The sequence below is a fragment of the Lonchura striata genome, chromosome 36 (genome assembly GCF_046129695.1).
Source record: "Lonchura striata isolate bLonStr1 chromosome 36, bLonStr1.mat, whole genome shotgun sequence".
NCBI lineage: Eukaryota > Metazoa > Chordata > Aves > Passeriformes > Estrildidae > Lonchura > Lonchura striata.
In genome coordinates, this window is record NC_134638.1 from 2749998 (window position 1) to 2771577 (window position 21580).

Below are 21580 nucleotides of genomic sequence, written 5' to 3' on the forward strand. Positions count from 1 at the left end.
GACACCAGGCCCTGAAGGGTCGGAATGGTCTCCATGGTTCCATCAGGCCCCACAGAGTCATAATGGTCTCTGGGTCCATGAAGCCCCACGGTGTCACCATGGCCCCTTGGTTCCATGGGCTCCAGTGGTGCCACAATGATCCCCTTGGTTCCATGAGGTGCCCACAGTGTCACAGTGATCTCCATGGGAAGGAAAGAACCGAGCCCCAGTGTGGCAGGGGCAGCCACCTGAGGCCAAGGCCAGCCAGATCTCTCAGTCCTGGTTGCTTTTGTCTAAAAGCAACCCTTGGATATAGGGAATTTTAGAGTTGTAATCCAAATTGCAGACATGGACACCTAGAGTTGAATGACGTTTTTTTTCCAAAGAGAGGAAAGCACAGAACACCGGTATTTGAGGGGCAGATGAAAGGCTGCCACCAGACGCCTAGGCCAGCCAGACCTCTTTGCCCTAGTAGCTTTTGTCTGAAACCAACCCTTGGATAGAGGGAGTTTGGGAGGTGAAACCCCAATTTTGGCCATTTCTGCATAGATAAGAAGGAAGGTTCTGTTCCATAGGAAGGAAAGCACAGAGCCCCAGTGTTTCAAAGGCAGAAGAAGAAAGAGATGGCTGCAAGGAAGCTCAGCAAACCAGACCTGTTCTTCCTGGTAGGTTTTATAATGGAGGAATTTTTGGATAAATGGAATTTGGGAGGAGGAATCTCAATTTTGACCACAGTCACCTTGAGAAGGACAACTATTTACTTTGGAAGGAAAGCACCAAGCGCCAGTGTTTCAAAAGCAGATGAGAGGCAGCCTCCAAGAGTCCAAGGGCACCCAGACCTGTCTGTCCTGGCAGCTTTCACTTGGGAGCAATCCTTGGATGTACAGAGTTTTGGAGGAGGAATCCCAATTCTGGCCATAGGTCCCTGGAGGAGAAGGACAGTTCTCTCCCACAGGAAGGAAAGCCCAGAGCCCCAGTGCTTCAGGGCAGGTGAGAAGCTGCCCTCGACATGCCAAGGTCAGCCGGACCTGTCAGGTGGTCCCCAGGAGCCCCAGCCAGCCACACCTGTGCCATGTTCCCTTGGTTCTATGGGACCCCACAGTGTCACAATGGTCTCCTTGGTTCCATGAGGCCCTGGAGTGTCTCGATATTCCCCTTGATCCTGCAGTGTCACAATGGCCCCGTGCTTCCATGAGGCCTTGTAATGTCAAAATGGCTTTGTGGTTCCTCAAAGCCCTGATGTGTCACAATGGCCCCTCGGCTCCGTGTGCCCTCGCTGTGTCACAACGGCTCCTCTGTGACACTGCAGCTGCACAAGGTCACCATGGACCCTTGGTTCCTTGGGGTCTCCATTTCACAGTGATCTCCTTGATTCTAGGAGGCAGCACAGTGTCACCATGGCCCGTTGGTTCCATGAGGTTCCGCAGTGTCACCGTGGTGTCCTTGGACCTGCATTGTCACAACTGACCTGTGGCAATCACATAGCCTCTGAACAGAGAGAGAGCTCTCCCAGGATTTTCCTGGGAAGCTGTGAGAAGCTGTGAGAAAGCTCAGAGAAAAGAATGAGAAACAATTCTTATCTTCACTTGCTGCACCTGTTGTTGTGCACATGTGGAATGTGTTATGGAGATTTGTTTTCCAAAGGGTGATTTCTAAATTGGCCAATGGTGACAGTGTTTGGATTTCAATTAACCAGTCTGGTCTGTCTGTGATGGACTGTCTTTAAGAGTGGTGAGTGTTTCTTAGCAGTATAGTATAGTATAATGTAATAAAGTGATTGATCAGCTGTCTTGGTTCGACAAGACAGGAGTCTGTGAAAGAGGGCAAAGCCTCCTGTGCAATGGAGAACGGCAAACCCCCCTCCCTCTGAATTACCAGGATCTCCAAATTAAAAGGCTCTCAGGCAAAGATATGGGAATGGGAGTAACAATTCTTTACTAGGAGAAAACTAGACAACAATCCAAAAAAAGGCAAATGCAATCGGTACAAACAAAACCAGTGAAAAAAAAGTCCAGAACGTGAGGATTCGGGGTGCCAGCAGCAGTCCTGCCGGGACGACCGCTCCCCTTGCAGTGGTGATCCCTTGAAGGGTATAGTTTTCCTCTGAAGATCTGGTGGCAGTGGGGCCAGTCTTCCTCTGCGCCGGGGCTGCCTCCGAGCTCCGCCGCCGTCGCCTCAGCGCGCTCCGGCTGCTTCACTGCGAGATCCCGCGAAGAAGAGAGAGAGAGCTGCTTCTCTGGGAATCCCGCGAAGAGAGAGAGCGAGCTGCTTCTCTCCGAGTCCCGCCCAGAGAGCTGCCTCCTCTCCCCAAAAAGCTACCCCTTTAAACAATAATAGAGTGCTTGGCTTCCCCCTCTGGGTGGGACCCCTCACGGTGTTACATTTACCAGCCCTGCATTGAATCAGTCAATGGCCCACTAACAAACCATTACCTCTTAGGAGCAAAACCGGTTCTTGGAAAAGATAACAAAACCTGTCCAACAGGTTTGCCTTCAACAGATGGCAAATAGAATACAAGCTTATCTTACAACCTAGGAGATCAGCCTTCTGGAATCATGGAGTCAATGCTAATTATTACCAGCCAGGGATGCCCTGTTACGATAATTATCCAAGTCAATCTTCCCTTACCTCTGAATGTTAAATAGAATAGGCTTAACAGGTATATCAGCAACACCAACCACTGTAGACCCAAAGAGCTGGCTGAGGGGTTGGGAGAAAATCTCCCTGGTGTCATTTCCTCACCGTGGGTACCATTATTAAAGTCATTCCAAACACATACAGTCAGTGTGTGGTAGCCTCGAATCCATGTGCCCACCGTCCAGAGGAAATTAAAAATCCATAAATTCCTCACCATATTAACCCATCAAACAAATTGGATAGCAGTCACAGTAGCCATAGGTATAGGATGGGAAAAATGTAGCCACAAGCATGTGCCACCCAAACCAGGGTCAGCTAGACCACGTAGTGACACCTAACAATGTTTCTATATCCAGTACACAAAAAAAAAAAAAAAAAAAAGTTACTCGAGAATTGTTATTTTAATTTCACCATTTTCCTCTTGACACCCTTGGGCTGCTCATTGGATGCCAAAATTGGTCTTGGTTTACAAGACAGGTCTGCCAGGGAAGGTGGAAAAAAGCCTCCTGTGGAGGTGCCTCCAGCAGGACTCGAGAAAGCAGCAGGCTGGGCTGGCAGGATGTCTCATCAGGCAGGGGGTGAGGGGCTCCAAGCAGGGCAGGGAGAGCCCAGCTCAGGATCCCGGGCACCCGAGCAGACAGGGATAGAACTCTCGTTTAGTGGGGCAGGTGTTAATAAGGTCCCAGTTTAGTGGCTGTTCTTACAAGCAGAGGCTCATCCCTTGACAGAAGAAGCAGCTCTGGTCCGGGCTCTGGCAGCAGCAGTGGAAAATCCCTTCTCCAAGAGCAGCAGCTCTGATCATACTCCCAAAGTAAGGGATGAGCTGACAATCATCAGCCGATGATAAGGAATGAACAGAAAGGAAAAACCCAACACTGGTTTGCCATTCTTAATCCTGTGGGACAAATTCTATAAAGGTTTAATTCCACCTTTATAATTGTTTACATATAAGCTTTTGAAAAGCATTGGGCAGGGATTGGAACCTGCTGCTCCAAGGCTCCTCTCACAAAAAGAGTTCAAAAAGGCTGGAGGTCTTTAGAGATATTTGGGGATCTACAGGGGCTATTGGGGGTCTTTTCTATACCTCCTGACCAGAAAGGAGCTTCTCTAATAAATTTTGACTAAAGCTCCCAGTCTGCCCATGGCAGGAGCCCCTGTGAGTGCCTGTGACATCCTGGCTCTTTGGCAGCCTGGAAACACTTAAAAAGTCTCCATGGAACCCCTCTGAGGGCCTGTCAAAAAATCTGATCGTTACTAGGCAAACTGTCAGCTGTTAACTGAAAGGTTGGTGGTTCGAGCCCAGCCAGGGATGCCATTTATGTCAGAATGTGTGATATTTAAATGATCCCAAAATTATAGAAAGTTGCTGTCTTTCAGCCCCGCTGCCAAAGAAGAAGTTGTAATTCATTTGTGCTGGTTTTCAAGGTTGTTTTTTCTTGCTTATCTATAACATGTTCTGCTGCCCTGCCGCAGGTCTGTCCTGCAGGACAGCGTGAGGGGCTCTGCCCTCAGTGGGATGTCACAAACATTATATACCAGAAACTACGTGTGCTATATTTACAATAACGTGCCAATACCTATAACCTACGTTGCACAGTGTGTCCCCAGCCTAAACCAATAGAAAAATGCCAACACTACAGTGGAACATGGAAGGAATGAAGAAGAAAAAGGACAAGGCACACCCAATTTCCTCCATCTTGTCCCCTTTGAACCCCTTACCTACAATCCTAAAATTCTACTTTTGCACACATGTCACGATAATTATTACTTAAAACAAACACTCAGAGCTTGTAATTCATCCTGTAAGATTGAAAACTCTTTTCCATGGACAGAGATCACAGACAGTGTCTCTCGGGGCTCTGTACAGGGGGGTTCTTGAGCCCCTTCCCAGGGTCCCAGGTCTTCCAGGGCAGCCAGAGGGATTCCCTGGATTACCACAGCAAACCTCATCAGGACCCATTGCTATGGTCAGTTTCCATGGCAACCATCCCCAGCCCCTGTTGCTATGGTCAGTATCCATAGCAACCATCCCCAGCCCCTGTTGCTATGGTCAGTTTCCATGGCAACCATCCCCATCCCTGTTGCTATGGTCAGTTTCCATGGCAACCATCCCCAGCCCCTGTTGCTATGGTCAGTTCCCATGGCAACCATCCCCAGCCCCTGTTGCTATGGTCAGTATCCATAGCAACCATCCCCAGCCCCTGTTGCTATGGTCAGTTTCCATGGCAACCATCCCCATCCCTGTTGCTATGGTCAGTTTCCATGGCAACCATCCCCAGCCCCTGTTGCTATGGTCAGTTCCCATGGCAACCATCCCCAGCCCCTGTTGCTATGGTCAGTCCCTGGGCAGCTCCATGGAGACCCCATGCCGGGGTGGTTGCCATGGACACCAGCTCAGGCCTGGAGCCAGAATCTGTTTCCATGGCAACCATTGACACTCCCATCCCCAGGCTCATGGGATCCCAGAACCACAGAATTGGCTGAGCTGGGAGGGACCCATCAGGATCCTCGAGTCCAACTGCTGGCCCTGCACAGGACACCCCAACACTGCCAGCCTGGGCCTGGCAGCGCTGTCCAAATGCTGCTGGAGCTCAGAGAGCCCTGGAGCTGTGACCCTTCCCTGGGGAGCCTGGGCAGTGCCCCAGCAGCCTCTGGGCAAAAACCTTTTCCTGAGATCCAACCTCAGCCTGCCCCGACTCAGCTGCAGCCGCTCCCTCCACTCCTGTCCCTGGGCACCAGAGTGAAGAGGTTCCCTCAGCCCCAGCTAGGGACCCGCTCCCAAGGCTGCTGCCATGGCCACCAGGGCTGGCACCAGCTGGGATGCTCGGTTTCCACAGGTTGGGCTTCAGGAATGGGATTCCCCAATTTCCTGCTCTCGCTAAAACCCTTCTGGCGCTTGTTGCCCTCCCACCATTCATTGAAGGAAAAAAGGGAAAGATGCCAGGCTAGGATAAGAACAATTTACTGGGAACAGCAACAAGATAAGGAACAAACAGAAACAGAAAAAATATTGACAACAGAAGGGATAAGAAAAACTACTTACAGGGAAAACTACATCACCATCATTTGTATCTTCCTGGCCACGTGTTTCCTTCTGCATGGAAAGGACACCCTTCTCCTCAGGGAGAGACAGAGAGAGAGTCCCTTTCCTGCCCCTGGCAATGACCTGAGGTGGGAGTGAATGTAGTGACAGGGCCATGGCCAGACCCTCATGTCCTTCAATTCCATATCAGGTCATTGGCAGGGGCAGGAAAAGTGACAGGTGTATTCCCAGCATGGATCACAAGGAACATGGATCACCAGGGCTCTTCCCAACATGGGTCCTCCAATGGGGGATGAAACTGGAGCAGTGCACAAAGCTCTTCCTGCAGCTGGGGAATTTTCAGGACTTCCCTTACCAGTGGCTGCGTTGGTGTCTGACAAGGTTGCAGTTGTGCTTGAAGCCCTTGCCACAGTCGGGGCAGAGGAAGCGCCTCTCCTCGGTGTGAATCCACTCATGGAGGAGGAGATTTGAGCTGCTCTGAAACCTCTTCCCACAAGAGGGGCACATGTAGGGCCTCTCCCCGGAGTGGATGCGCTGGTGCGTGATGAGGTAGGAGTTTTGCTTGAAGCCATTCTTGCAGTCTGGGCAGTGGAAGGGCCTCTCCCCGGTGTGAATCCGCTGGTGTTTGAAGAGATTGGAGCTGGTCTTAAACCTCTTCTGACACTCGGGACACTCATAGGGCCTCTCCCCAGTGTGGATGCGTTGGTGGCTGACAAGGTGGTAGCTCCAGCTGAATCCCTTCCCACACTCCCCACACTCGTAGGGCCATTCCCCAGTGTGGATCATCAGGTGTCGTTTCAGATTATTGCTCTGCCTGAAGCCCTTCCAGCACTCCCCACACTTGTAGGGCCATTTCCCAGTGTGGATCATCAGGTGTCGTTTCATATTGTTGCTCTGGCTGAAGCTCTTCCCACACTCCCCACACTTGTAGGGCTTCTCCCCATCCTGAAGCCTGTCAGTGACCAACAGCTCCAAGCTCTGGCTGAAGCTCTGCCCACCTTCCTGGCCCAGAGTGGGGCTTTCCTCCTCACAGCACCCAGGGCTGGGTTTGCAGCCCCTCCTCCTGTGGGATGTCCAGGGATTTTCCTCCCTGTTGGATTCTTGTGCTGTGGAGCCACTCAAAACGGCCTCTTCCATGAGGTTCTGCTGCAGGGATTTGTCCTTCCTGGTCTCCATCCTCAGCTCCTGCTCTGGGGGAGGAAGGACAAGGAGAGGATGGGATTTGCCTCCGTGCCACAGGGAAGGGCAAGGAGATCCCCCCAGAGCGTCCCCGGCAGGAGGGCACCGGCAGCGGGGCTGTCCTGCAGCCGGGGGCAGTGCTGGGCTGGGAGATGGAGCAGAAGAGAGGGGGAAAGGGGCACTGACTTCCTCCTCACCTGCCTCGGGGTCCCAGGGAATCTTCCTCTTCCTCACAACCTTCTTCTCCATCTGGCAAATGTTTGGGTACGGGAAATCCTGTTTTGGGAGGAAAACAAGTGATGAGCACATTGAGTTTTGTACTGGTTTCAAAGCAAACCTGGGAGAGCGTCGAAGCCAGAATGACAATGTAATTAGAAAATTAAGATCAAGGCAATGATACAGAAACACTGGCTTAATCTGACAGAGTCAGGATATAACCTGACACCTCGTTGCTCAGGGTGGTGGTAACAGTCTGATGAAATGGTGGCTGCAGCCCTGCTGGAGTGATGAACGTGATTCTGTCAAAGCCGTGATCCTGTAGAAGGGTCTGATCTTCCTCTGAAGGTCCAATGGTGCTTATGGAGTTCTTGTCCTCTGGGCATCCAGTAGGCAAGGTGGTTGTGGTGTTGCAAGGGTGAGATTATATCCAGGTGGGAATGCTTGGTTCCTCCCCCTGGGCGGAGCATCCCACAATGGGATGATGTAATTTTATCAGTCCTGCAGTGACACTCAATGGCCCATTAACAGAAGATGGCCCCTGCAGGGCGTTATCAGGGCTGAGCCATGGAAGAGATAAAGAACACTGCCCCACCTGTTGATAACAGTTTTTGGAGATGGTGACTGAAAACACTTTTGGTTACATCTGACACTGTAACCTGAAACAGTGAGGCAATCCCTGCTCGGGGTGGGGGGTGAACACCACCCCCGTTACCCAAACTGGCTCAGGTGTAAAACCCCCAGCCTGGGAAGGCCACGCACACAGGGGACAATGTCACACTTGCCCTGCCCCAGGGGAGATCTCTGTCCCTGTCACTCCCTTGCTCTCCCCCCTTTTCTCCTTCTTTCCATCTCTCTCTCTACCTCACATTTACAGTTCAATAAAATCCACTTTGGATTTGGTCTTGTTAGAACCTTAATTGGGGCAGAGGCATCTCTCTAACAATTTTATTAACCATATTGCAACATTATTTTGGCACAGGGAGTTGAGGGCACTGTTTACTGACCCCAGGTGATTTTGACAGCAGTCTGCTTCCCTCCTCTGAGGAGGTTGTGGCTCTTTCTGGAGGAGCTCTTGAACACTTGGATGCAGCTTCCTCTGAGCAACGTTTGGGAGAACTTACGAGGAAAATGGCTGTTGTGGGTGGCCATTGTAAAGAAAATATTTTTTTGTCCTTCCCTGAAAAGTTTGTTGAAATCACTGAAAGGAAGGGAATAAATGATACCAGTGAGACTGACAAGGATCATTCACTCCAAGGTGAGGAACGCAAAGGTATTTAAATCCAACAAGAAGCCCAGTTCAAGTAGCTAAATTCCCAAATAACTCCTGAATTCACAGGCTTGGGGCTTTGACAAATATGAGAATCATTATTTTCTTGGTCCCTGTCACCTTTGTGACAGCTACACAGACCTTTCCCTTCCTTTTAATAATCTGTATTTGGCCAAATTTCCATGTTTCTTTTTTTGGAACCTGCCAGCATCTGACTTGGAGCTGTGCTGGAACTGATGAAATTTCAAATTGCCACAGAATTGCTTCTGTTGTTGGTTTATTAATGTTTGGGATTTGTTTGCATTTCCATCACAAGTGACTTGTGGGAAGAGCAAATCTTGATCAAGGCATTTTATGGAGGGTTAAATTTGATTTCTGCTGAGTTTGTTTTGTCCAGTGCCCAGGGGTTGCTCAAGGGGTCTCTGGTTTTGGTTTGGCCCTAATTTTCCTCTGATTTTTCTTTATCACTTAAAAACACCTGAAAAACGACTAAAAAGAGTATTGACCAGAGATGTCAAAAGTCCCACCATTTAAGAGGTATTTGAGGTGGAATTTACTGTTTGGGAACATATACTGGAGGATCTGTTGGTTCTTGGGAGATATCTGGTAGTATTCTCCATATCTTTATCTTCCAAAATCCAAGGTGCATTGCTCTTTCACCTCAAAATGACTCAATCCCATTCAAAACCCCTCAATCTTACCCCAAAATGACTCAATCCCACCTCAAAATGGCTGGTTTCCACCTCAGCCCAGTTCCAAAATTACTCAATTCCTCAGCCTCCGGGGTGACATGGGATTTGAAGGAGATCGGGAGAAGTGAGATCCAAATTTGAGGTTGTGGGGTCAGGATTGTGCGGGGCTGGGTGGGTGTGATTTATTTTGATAATAAGTAAAACTATCAGAATTATTGATTTCTGTCCCATTCATTTTCTGTCAGTTCTGGTTTGCTTTTCAGAGTGCCGCTTTTTCAGCTGATTTTGTTTGTGTCCTCCTGTCCCAGACTGAAAAGCAAGATGTGTTCTATTTGCCATCTGTATGGCAGTTGTCCTGTGTTAAGTGGGCAGTTTTTCCTTATCTATTACACAGTCAATCCTCCCTCAGAGGAGACATCTGCTGATAATGGGCTATTGAATGTCACTGCATGACTGATAAGAACTGTAACATCCCATTGTGAGATGTGCCACCCAGGGGGAGGAGCCAAGCATTCCTACCTGCATCTAGTCTTGAGATTCTGGCCCACCAACACAGCTTTTTCTGTGCTGGATTTTCCCAGAGAAACAGCTGCCTCTTCCTCTTTAGAAGAAGACTCCCATTCCTAAAGGATCACTTCTCCAACAGAACCACACCTGACATTCCAGGAGGAGCGCACCCACAGTTCCAATTGGACTGCGGCCAACACCCTGTCCAACAGGGAGTCACATTGTATTCTGACTCTGTCAGTGTTGTTTTAGTTTACTGCATTGTTTATTTTATCTTTTAATTTTCTTCCCTAATAAAAAACTGTTATTTCTGCTTCCATATTTTTACCTAACAGGCCCCCTTAATTTCAAATTTATAACAATTCTGAAAGAGTCTACATTTTTAAATATCAGGGGAGGCTCCTGCCTTCCTTAGAAAACACCTGTCTTTCCAAACCAAAACACCTCCTTTCTCTCCTGCCTTCCTTTGCCTGCTCTGTTTCTCTCTCAGTGTCTCCTTTGACCCAGGGCAGCTCCAACCAAAGACCCTGCCCTGATTTCTTTCCCAGTCCATGAGCTATGGGTGAACTTCACCATGGGTGAAGTTAGGAAGGCTGGCAGTGAAATATCACTGTAGGATCCTGCTCCACTTGGCTTTTGGCTCTTTCATAAGAGCTTTTCCTTCAAGGGCAGGGACATATTTTCCTGGCTGGGAACTGGAATTCCAGCCCCTGGGAATGTGTGCCATGGATCCCAGAGGGGCATTCCCGAGGCTCCCAGGGTGCTGCTCCTGCCATGCCTCCCAAGGAGCTGTGCAGAGCAGGGGACAAGGTGCAGCAGCTGTGCTGGTGCTGCAGTGCCACAACAGCCCCTGGTTCCAGGAGTTTCCACACTGCCAACAGGGGTTCCTGGGTTCCATGATGCCCTGCTGTGTCCCCATGGATATTTGGTGTCATGAAGTTCTTCAGTGTCACAATGGCCACCTCGTTCCATGAGCTTCTGCAGTGTCCAAATAGCCTCCTTGGATGGGCAGTGTCACCATGGAACATTGGCTCCATGCAGCCCTGCTGGGTCACCATGGACTCCTTGGTTCCATGAGGTTCTGGGGGTGTCTCCATGGTCTCCTTGGATCCACTGTGTCACAATGGACCACTGGATCCACGTGGCCCTGCTGTGTCACCATGGCTCCTTGGTTCCATGGGACCCCAGGGTCACCATTGACTTATTGCTTCCATGTCACCCCCTCAGTGCCAAAATGGCCCCTTCGTTCCATGGGGAACACAAAAGATTTATAGAAACATTGAGCAAATCCTGCTTAACACACCTGGGAATATCTGCATTCCAAAGAGAGGTTAAAGGTGAGGATGGCACTAGAAGCTTCCATCTGCAACAGAGATCCAGGGAGAGGACGGGGACTGAAAATTCAGCTGGGAGACTCGGAGAATTCTGCTTCCAGTGATCATTTCTGGTCACACTGTCCCTTGTAGAAAGGTGACACCATTCCAGGCAACCTGTACTGAGCAGGTGGCTCCTGAGTTGGGTTTGTTGTTTAGGAAATCTGCTCAGGCTTTTGCATTCTTTCTTTCCCAACAGGAAAACTTCTCCTGGGCCTGTGTGCAAGCAGAGCCCTGAGGAGAGCAGGTGGGACACGGTGCAATGGGCTGGGACATGGAGCTGCAGAGCTCAGGGACAAGGTTCTTCTGCAGGGCACAGGGATGTCAGTGCCAGGTGGGCGATGTCAGACATGGTGAGGCTGGGGGTGAGGAGCAGCTTGTCCAAACAGGGTCAGCCCTCAAGGGGCTCATTCTTCTACATGCCCAGACCTCCTCAGGAGAACTTCAGTGTCAGGATCATCTGGGGAATGCTTTTATCAGCTCTTCTCCAAACTGGGAAATAAAAAAAACCCACTAATTTGATTGAAGAATAAAAGGTCATGACGTACACTTGGAAATCTTCCTCCCTAACAGAACTGCAGACTGACTCCAATCAGCTGCACAAGCCCTGGGGACTTGCAGACAATTGAATGAAGACAAAGAGCCCCTGAGGGCTTTCTGTATTTTGATGATCCCCACCGTGGTTTTGGGACTGAGAGACACTGAGAGAAGGCTGAAGAAGCTGCTGAAGGAGCCAGGGGCAAAACTCCAAGTCTCTTGGAGCATCACTGGGCCTCACTGAGGGCAGGGACTGCCAAAGGCTCCCAGGGACTGAAGAGAGCAGATCCTTGAGGCCAGGTTTGCAGGGAGCCCAAGGCTCAGAGCAGGGAACTGCAATGCTGAGCAAGGCCTGGGCTGGCTGGGGGAAGCAGAAAGGCCAAGCCCTGAGCCCAGCCTGGCACAGCAGGGCATGTCCCTCAGGGGTGGCTCAGGGCTGTTTGTGGGGCAGGGGGATGTGAGGGTCAGCAAGGACAAATGTCACAAACCTGTGTGACCCTGCAGATCCTCATGGAACCAAGGGGCCGATGTGACACTGTGGGAAGTTGTGGAACCAAGGGGATCATTGTGGCACTGTGGGGCCCATGGATCGAAGGGGCCAGGGTGACACTGTGAGGCCTCATGGACACAAGAGGCCATTGTGAGTCTGCAGGGATGTAACACCCCAGAACACTGAAATGCTGGGGGTCACCAAAGGTTCCTTTACTTGATTTGGTGCACAGGAGAAACACCAACCAGATATTCTCACCATGACCAGATGCAATGAATATTCTTAGCAGGAAGGGACCCACAAGGATCATCAAGTCCAATTCTTTAGTGAATGACCTACACATTGACTGAACCTACAACCTGGGTGATACCATGCTCCAACCAACAGAGCTAACAGTTCAAAATTACACAAAATTTTACTGACAAAATATAGAGAAGAATGGAACTTTAGCTAAGGCTTTAATACAACACCCACTTCAACATAAATCTCTTATCTCAGCATTAACTTCAGTAACTTAATCAATATAACCTAAAAATCTTTAACCCTTAATATGTTAATTTTTAAAAAAATGTTCCAGATAAGTAGGATTAGAAAGAGGAGAAATAGAGATCAACAGAAAGACAGAAGATCTATAGAAACACACACACATTGGCACCAATTGCTCGGGTTCCAGCATCGCTAACAGAGGAACCCCAGGAGAAGGCAGGATCCAGGCCATGGGCTGGCCTCGTGCTCCGGCTTTTAACCCCCTGGGCCTCAATGGGCCCGCCCCTGGGGTGGGACTGTCAGGTGATTGCCCAATCAGAGTCAGGGGAGGCACCAGCTGCTGGTGTGTGATTGGTTGACAGCTCAGCCAATCAGCACTGCCCCTGCTGTGTGATTGACAGCTCTGCCAGGCCAGGCTGGGGGCGGGGCTCTGTCCCACCACAAACCAAGGCCGGACCCGCCCCCGGCCCCACACGGGCATTCCGAGCATCCCAAGGTGTCTCGGGACATGGATCTCATCCAGCCTCTGACAGCGACCACGGTGACACTGCATAACCTCATGGAACCAAGGGGCCATGGAGACACTGTGCTGCCTCATGGAATCAAGGAGAACATTGTGGAACTCGGTGACCCCAAGGAGGGCTGGGCCTCCTGGGGACCACCTGACCACTCTGGCATGTCGAGGGCTGCTTCTCATCTGCCCCTGAGGCACTGGGGCTCTGGGCTTTCCTTCTTATAGGAGAGAACTGTCCTTCTCCTCCAGGGACCTATGGCCAAAACTGGAATTTCTCCTCCAAATTTTCTTATGTTGCAAGGATTGTTTCCACATTAAATCTGCCAGGTGAGACAGGTCTGGCTCCCTTGGCCACCCAGGGGCCACCTCTCATCTGCCTTTCAAACACTGGGACCATGTGCTTCTCTTTCTTATGGGAAAAAGCATCCATCTCGACCAGGCACCCATGGCCAAAATAGGGGATCTGCCTCCAGAATTCCTGATATCCGAATACAGCTCCCAGACAGAAGCTGCCAGGACTTGACAAGTCTGGTTGCCCTTGGCTTCCCGAGGGCTGGCACTCATCTGCCTCTGAAACACTGGGGCTCTGTGATTTCCTTCCTAATAAAAACAACTCTTCTTCCTGTCCATGGCTAAAACTGGGATTCCACCTCCAAAACGTCGTACATCCAAGGATTGCTCTCAAGTGAAAGCAGCCAGGACAGACAGGTCTGGGTGCCCTTGGGTCATAGGGCTGCCTCTCACCTGCCTTTAAAACACTTCGTCTTGGTGCTTTCCTTCCTATGAAAAAGAACCATCATTCATATCTGTGCAGAAATGACCAAAAATGGGGTTCCACCTCGCAAATTCCATATATCCAAGAGTTGCATTCAGACAAAATCTATCAGGACAGAGAAATCTGACTGGCCTAGACCTCTGATAACTGCCTTTCATCTGCCCTTGAAACACAGGTGTTCCGACCTTTCCTTTCTTTGGAAAGAATCATCCTCCTCCTGACGTCCATGAATGAAATTGAGATTCCACCTCTAAAATTCCCTATATCCAAGGGTTGCTCCCAGCCAAAATCTGCCAGTACCATCAAGCCTGGCTGCCCTTGACCTCAGGTGGCTGCCCCTGCCATGCTGGGGCTCGGTTCTTTCCTTCCCATGGAGATCACTGACACTGTGGACACCTCATGGAACCAAGGGGATCATTGTGGCACCACTGGAGCCCATGGAACCAAGGGGCCACGGTGACACCGCGGGGCTTCATGGACCCAGAGACCATTATGACTCTGTGGGGCCTGATGGAACCATGGAGACCATTCCGACCCTTCAAGGGCCTCATGTCACCAAGGGGGCATTGTGACACCTCAGGGCCTCCTGGAAGCCTGCAAGCTCTGGCTGTCCTTGTCCTCTGGTGGTCACCTCTCATTCCCCCAGGAAACATTGGCGCACTGTTCCTTCATTCCTGTGGTAAAGAACCGGCCTTCATGTCCAGGGACCATGGCCAAAATTAGAATTTGGCCTCCCAATTTCCGTATATCCAAGGATTGCTCCTAGACAAAAGTAGCCAGGACAGACAGGTCATGCTGGCCCTGTCATCTGGTGATTTTCTTAGACTCTGAGCTGAATGTTTTCATTTGAAAACACCTTGGAGAGGGCCCAGAGATCTCCCAAGGAGGGATTCTGAGCCCTTGGGCACATAGCCACTGCATATGGACAAAAGAGCTCTGTGCTCTGTGCTGCTGTGGGGGTTTTGCATCACAGAAGTAATGTCCTGAGAGAAGTTTCTAGCAGTTTCCTGTGTGTCTGACAAAAACCAATCAGTAATTAGCTCTGAGAGCTGACAGTCTGTTAAAGCACTAAGGAAGCTGCAGACGCCTCTGTGCAGACACAAGTTAGAGATGAGAAAGCCTGGCCGGGTCTCTCTCCCTTGTGGCCCCACAGAGGTGCCGAGGCCGGCCCAGCCCCGTCTCGGCCGTGGGGCCGGGCGGCTCCTGCCGTGGGGCCGGGCCCCTTCCCAGGGAGCCGCCAGGCGCCATCGGCTGCCGGGCAGGGCAGGGGAGGCCGCGGGGCCGAGGCCGGGCCGTGGCTGCGGGTGCTGACATCTGGCTCTGCCGAGCCCTGCCCCGCCGCCAGCCCGGGCCCGGCCAGGATCCGCCGGGCCCCAGGAGCAGCCCCGGGCCGGGCCGGCTCGGCCAAGGCTCTGCCGCCCTTGGGCTTCGCCCGCAGCCAGCGGGCAGGGCAGGAGAAGCCATCGGCCCCGGCCGTGCTGCTGCTGGGCTCTGGCCTGGCTGCTGAGATCCTGGCCCTGCCCCAGCGCGGCCCAGCCTGACACAGCCCCAGCGCAGCCGCTGCAGAAACCTCCATGGCAAAACAGCTCCGGCCGCAAGCACCGAGCCCGGCCGGGCTCACGGAACCAGCTGCAGCCCCGGGAGATATTGACTCTGCCAGTGCTGCCATCCTCCCTCCAGTGAGAGAAAAGGACACAGGGCAGGCACACAGAGGAGCAGCATGGACACACCGAGGGCAGGGAAGAGGAAGTTGAGTCCCAGATGGGAGGGATGAGGAGATGCCTTGATCTTGCGGCTGGAATACTCTGGTTAAGCTATGGAGAAGGATGTCATTGATACATCAGACTCTTTTTCTCTATAAGACATTGAAAAGTATGGGGAGATTACTTGTTTCAGCAAAGACCTCCATGCTAAAGTAATCGAATGTTGAAGTAGCTGTGATCTCCTGTGAGAGGTTTGAACAGAGAAAGGGAGAACAATGATGAGATTCTGTACCCTCAGGGAGAGAAGACCTCTGTTCCCAGAGATGAAGATGATTTCAGAAATAGATGAAGAGAACCTTTGCTCTTAAACAGCTCATCTTGAAATTAATATCCCATAACTTGGCCTGGCCCATAAGCACAGCTGTGGGAAAAGGTGGGAAAAGATGAGAGGGAGTTCACAACTGCAGATTTCTCCAGGCAGCTTCTATTTGTGGAAATGAAAAGCCATGAGATAACTGTTTTCTTGTGGAGAAGTCTCCATAACATTAACAGGAAGAACTTCTCTCCATAAGTGAAGTGAAGAAAGACTATTTTAGAGGTGGTAAACTGATGGAAAATTTTAGGTGTTGTCTCTTTACATTGTCAGGTTGTATGGAGAGAGGAAGTGTTCTGAAAGTTTTCCTCTAATTCTTAATACTCCTTCTTTAGTTATTGTTAATACAATTTTATTTATACCCTTTTAAAATTTTGAGCCTACTTGGCCTTTCTCCTAATCCTATCTCATAGCAGGAAATGAGTAAGTATATTCTAGTGAGTGCACTGGTAATTAGCCAACACTTAACACACCACACTAATTGAAGCATTGGCTGAGAAATCTCAAAACGGTGAACCAAAACCACTACAGAAACTTCCTGATGAACTGCACCAGAGCAGAGAGAAAACAAGGCAGAACCATAATTTGTAAGGAATTGCTTGACCCTAATGAGCCCCGTGGTGCATTTGGAGCTGAGCCCTGGAACCTCAGGGCCTGAGAGGAGATTGCACAAACCTTTCCTGCAGTCAAAGTCAGAGGAAAACCCGAAAGTGGTTGGAGTCTAAAGCATTAATGGGACCCACAAAGGTCCATCTATACCACAGACTCTTCATAGAGTCCTTGGAGGAGGGAACTGGAGGCCAGGATAGCACAAAAACCTCTCAGAGACTGAAAATGGCACAAAGAACTCTCAATGCGGAAAGGAAAATCCAAAGTACCTTACAAAAGTTAAGAATCTCAAAGTATTCATGAGCTCCACTGAGTGTCAGTATAAAGTTCTAAAGGGACTCATTAAAGCATATAATTGGGGCCATAATTGCACAAACCTCTCACAGAGTCTGTAGCAAAAGGGAAACACCAAGTACCATAAAAGAACTGAAGTACCTTGAAGCATTAATGGGCCCCACTGAGTGTTGTTACTGACAAAGCCTCTCCAGGGATTAATTACAGCAGAATATTGGAGGCCATGATTGCAGAAACCTCTCAGAGACTCCAAGGCAAAAGGAAAAGCCAAAGTCCTTTGAAAAACCTGCAGTCCCTGGCAGCATGAAGGAGCCCCCAGGGCCATTCCTGACCAAGGCTACCCAGGGACTCCTTCCAGCAGATCCTTGAGGCCACTGGGATGTGGTCATGGGGGGATTCTGAGGGCAGGAGCAGGGGCTGACAGTGCCCAGCCTGGCTGGGGCTGTGCCAGGAGGCCCCAGGGCCTCAGCACAAGGTGTCTCCTCACAGCCCTTGGTGGCACAGACCCTGCTGTGCCCCAGGGCAACAAGACTTGGCTTCTCTTTGTCCTCACCTGGCATCAGTGCCTCCAGTTCTCTGCTCTGCCTGGGGCCTGGGGCCACTTTCTCAGTTGTGTCTCTCAGTGGGACCCATTAAAAGTCAGAGAAACTTTGGAGTTGGATTCTGACTTGGAGTTCTAGAGAGGTTTCTGCAACTCCCTCTCAGGGCCTGATGTTCAGGGTCTGAGCACAAAGCCCCAGAGGGTCATTAAAGTCCTTGTGCTGTGTCTGTGCTGCTGAGCTGGGCCGGGCTCCTGGCACAGAGGGTGATCCTGGTAAGCAAGCAGAGCTTCAAAAGCACATTTCTCTTACTGAGCAGCTCTCCTGCCAGCCCAGCAGGGCTGGGGCACTGCCTGCAGCCAGCCCGGGCACAGCACAGAGGCACAGAGAGCTTCAATCAGTCAGGGCTGGGAAGGGGATGAGAAGTGCCTGGGGCAGAATCACTGCCAGCCCTTGGCACAGGAACCTCTGGCTGCAGGACAATGCAGCTGCAGATCCTGGAGAGATCTCCTAAAGCTGGAACATGCCAATGCCCACAGAGCCTGTGAGTGCATTCTCTGCTCATCTCCTGTGCAGAGCAGCCAGGGGTGCCCAGGGCTGTCCTGCAGAGCAGGGTCCTGCAGCCCAGGGCGCTGTGCTGGGCCAGGGACTCTGCTGCCTGCCAGGGACAGCTCTCAGCTGGCCCTGGAGCTGCTCCCAGCGCTGGGGGACAAGATCTGGGGGGAAGGAGACAGCTGGTAAATCTTGGAATGTTCTCCTTGTGTGGTGAGGATGCTGCATTGTTCAGGACTGTTCCCAGCATGGCATTTAACTCCACAACTTTTCCAAATAAATTATACAGGGAGCATAGCAAGACAAGATCTGCATAAATGGGAAATTTCTGCATTGTTATGTACTAATCTTTGTTGCCTGGATGGGGAATTCCCCATAGATATGCATCTCTCAGTTCATATTGAGAAAAAGAAAAGTTTTTTTCACATCTAAATAAACCAGGCAGTAACAGAATTCAACACAGGGCCCCTTAGATGCAGCATCTTTGTGCTTTTTCCAGCCTGCTCAGGATTGCTCTGATGTTACCATCAGAGCTTGCAGAGCCAGATCTGTCCCTGGGCAGTGCCTGAGCTGGGAGGGGTCTGCAGGGCAGAGCTGAGCCCCCAGGGCTGGGCTGGGCTCTGGCAGCTCTGGCAGGGCTCAGCCCTGGGCACAGGGAAGCAGCTGCTGGCAGGGACAGCTCCAGGCAGAGAGTCCTGGGCAGGCAGTGGGGGCAAAATGCCAGCAAGCTGTGCTGGGATATTTAAAGTTCTCTCCACACCCAGCTATTCCATAATAATTTTTCTTACAGATTCCCACGTGAAGCCACAGCAAATGTCCAACAGCAGCTCCATCAGCCACTTCCTCCTGCTGGCACTGGCAGACACGCGGCAGCTTCAGCTCCTGCACTCCTGCCTCTTCCTGGGCATCTCCCTGGCTGCCCTCCTGGGCAACGGCCTCATCATCAGCGCCGTAGCCTGCGGCCACCACCTGAACACGCCCATGTTCTTCTTCCTGCTCAACCTGGCCCTCAGCGACCTGGGCTCCATCTGCACCACTGTCCCCAAAGCCATGCACAATTCCCTCTGGGACACCAGGAACATCTCCTACACAGGATGTGCAACCCAAATTCTTTTTTTCGTTTTTTATGCTACTACAGAGTTTTCTCTCCTGACCATCATGTGCTACGACCGCTACGTGTCCATCTGCAAACCCCTGCACTACGGGACCCTCCTGGGCAGCAGAGCTTGTGCCCACATGGCAGCAGCTGCCTGGGCCAGTGCCTTTCTCAATGCTCTCCTGCTCACAGCCAATACATTTTCCCTGCCCCTGTGCCATGGCAATGCTCTGGGCCAGTTCTTCTGTGAAATCCCACAGATCCTCAAACTCTCCTGCTCCAAATCCCACCTCAGGGAACTTGGGCTTCTTGTGGTTACTGGTAGTTTATCATTGTGTTGCTTTGTGTTTATTGTTTTCTCCTATGTGCAGATCTTCAGGGCAGTGCTGAGGATCCCCTCTGAGCAGGGACGGCACAAAGCCTTTTCCACCTGCCTCCCTCACCTGGCTGTGGTCTCTCTGTTCATCAGCACTGCAGTGTTTGCCTACCTGAAGCCCCCTGCTATCTCCTCCCCATCCCTGGATCTGGCCCTGTCAGTTCTGTACTCGGTGGTGCCTCCAGCCCTGAACCCCCTCATCTACAGCCTGAGGAACCAGGAGCTCAAGGCTGCATTGAGGAGACTGATGACTGGATGCTATCAGAAACATTAAACTGCTAGCCAATTTCTCCAAATCACTCATTTTAGCAGTAATTTATGGTCATTTTTGTTCATGTGCTTGTAGCTGCTTTAACCCTTTGTTTTAATTTTTTCATATTTTCCTCAAAGAAAAACCATTCCTTGTGCCATTTCCCATTTTGATTTTCTCTACATTCCCTTTGGCCACCTACTGTGTTCAAAGAGGGATTGTGCTCTCAGTGGCTTTCAAGGAACTAAAGGATCTCCCAGCACAGTTTTCTGCAGAGATGCCCTTTTGTTGCCTTCTCTGGAGCTGCAGCAGCAGTGTCTGTGTGCAGAGCTGGGGCAGATCAGGGCTGGCACAGCAGCTGTGCCCAGGAGCAGCAGCACTTGGTGCTGCCAGTGCTGCTCCCGTGGTCCTGCCCCGCTGCCCTGGTGGCCCTGGTGTTGCTGCAGGGCCTGAGTGCTCTCGGGGCCGGGCACAGTCCTGGGGGTGGCAGTGCCGGGGCTGCAGCAGGGACAGGCCATGGGCACTGCTGGGGCAGCGCTGACGCCTCAGGCCAGGGCCTGGGGGCTCCAGGCTCCTTGCCCAGGCTCTCTCAAGAACACAGCCAGGCCAATGCTCAGCATAGAAAACCCCCGTGAGCAGCCCCAGGCTGGCCGTGGGCAGGCTGGGGGCAAACAGCATGGCTGGTGCTCTGCAAGGGCCCTGGGGGAGACGGGAAGGAGCAGCAGAGCAGGGGCTGATCCATCCCCAGTGCTGCACAGCCCAGGACAGTGTCCCAGATCATCCTCATGGAGCTGCCAACAACATCCCCCCTCTGCAGCCCTGTCCTCTGCCCCAGCTCACAGAGGTGCCGCATCCTTGCAGGCACAGACACGGCAGCATTGGCTCAGCAGCCCCTGTTTGCATTGCACACAGCAGGCGGGAGCACCCCCATGCTGGTGCTGTGGGGACATGAACCTGAGGCAGCACAAATGCCATCAGCCCCTGAAGCCAGGAAGGGCTGGGGGATGCTAGGGAAACCACTCAGCTTTGTCCTGGCCTCTGCAGCCAGCCAGAAAGTTTGTTCCCATCAGCTGGGAGTATCCTGTCCCACTGCAGACGCTGCTGCTCAAAGCCAGGGCTGCCTGGCAGCCACCTCCAAACTGCCCTGAGCATTTCCTTGGCTTCACCTTTGCTTTCTTTATTCTTCCTGATACAAATTTCTTCCTCTTGCCCATCCTTGTTCCCTCCCCTGCATACAGCCCATCCCTGTTTGCCCTTTCCTCTCGGGCCCCACTCCTCATTGTAGTTCCTGACTTGGCACCATGGGAACGTCCCTTGGGGAGCAGAATCATCCATCCACATCCTTCCACGAGTGCTGCAGGAATTGTCTGCAGGCTCCTGCAGTGCCTGGTGCTGCTCCCTTGCCAGAGACACCCCAGGCCAGGGGGGCACATCTGGGCTGCTGTGTCTGCCTGTGGGGCTCCCTGTTCTGGGAAGTGAGGAGGAGCTGCAGAGGCTCTGCAGGACTGACAGGATGGGCTTTGGGGCTGTGAGGAGAAGCTGAGGGACCTGGACTGCTGGAGCTTGAAGAGGAGGCCCAGAGCTCCTCCTGCAACTGCTCCAAGGGTGGTTTCAGAGAATCCCAGCATCAGCAAGGTTGGAAAAGACCTTGGAGATCATCAAGTCCCACCTGTGCCCTGACACCTCCTTGTCTCCTCTGAACCTCCTCTTCTCCAGGATCAACATCAGCCTCTCCTCACAGGACTTGTATTCCAGACCTATCACCAGCTTGTTGCTCTTCTTTGGGCATGCTCCAGCCCCTCCATGTCCTGCCTAAATTGGAGGGCCCAGAACTGGACACAGCACTCGAGGTGCTGCCCAACCAGTCCCCAGCACAGGGGAAGAATCACTGCCCTAGTCCTGCTGGCCACACCATTCCTGACCCAGGCCAGGAGCCATTGGCCTTCTTGGCCACCTGGGCACTCTGCTGGCTCATGTCCAGCCTGCTGTCCATCAGTCCCTGCAGGTCCCTTTCTGCCTGGCTGCTGTCCAGCCACTCTGTCCCCAGCCTGTAGCACTGCAGGGGTTGTTGTGCCCAAAGTGCAGGACCC

At 51.7% G+C, this 21580-nt stretch overlaps 2 protein-coding genes across 2 annotated transcripts in view; both read left to right on the forward strand.

The window, feature by feature from the left end:
- The window catches only part of LOC144247940 (uncharacterized), a gene marked incomplete at its 5' end in the record, with an annotated part of 684260 nt that overhangs the window by 313129 nt on the left and 349551 nt on the right, over positions 1-21580 (forward strand). The window lies entirely within an intron of this gene.
- Positions 18545-19514, forward strand: LOC144247961 (olfactory receptor 14J1-like). The gene has a single exon (XM_077789770.1). The coding sequence runs from the start codon at positions 18582-18584 to the stop codon at positions 19512-19514; it is 933 nt and encodes a 310-aa protein (XP_077645896.1). The 5' UTR covers positions 18545-18581.

What these genes read in the sequence shown, in the direction of transcription:
- LOC144247961 (XM_077789770.1), top strand. Translation starts at nt 18,582, where the DNA reads ATGTCCAACAGCAGCTCCATCAGCCACTTCCTCCTGCTGGCACTGGCA.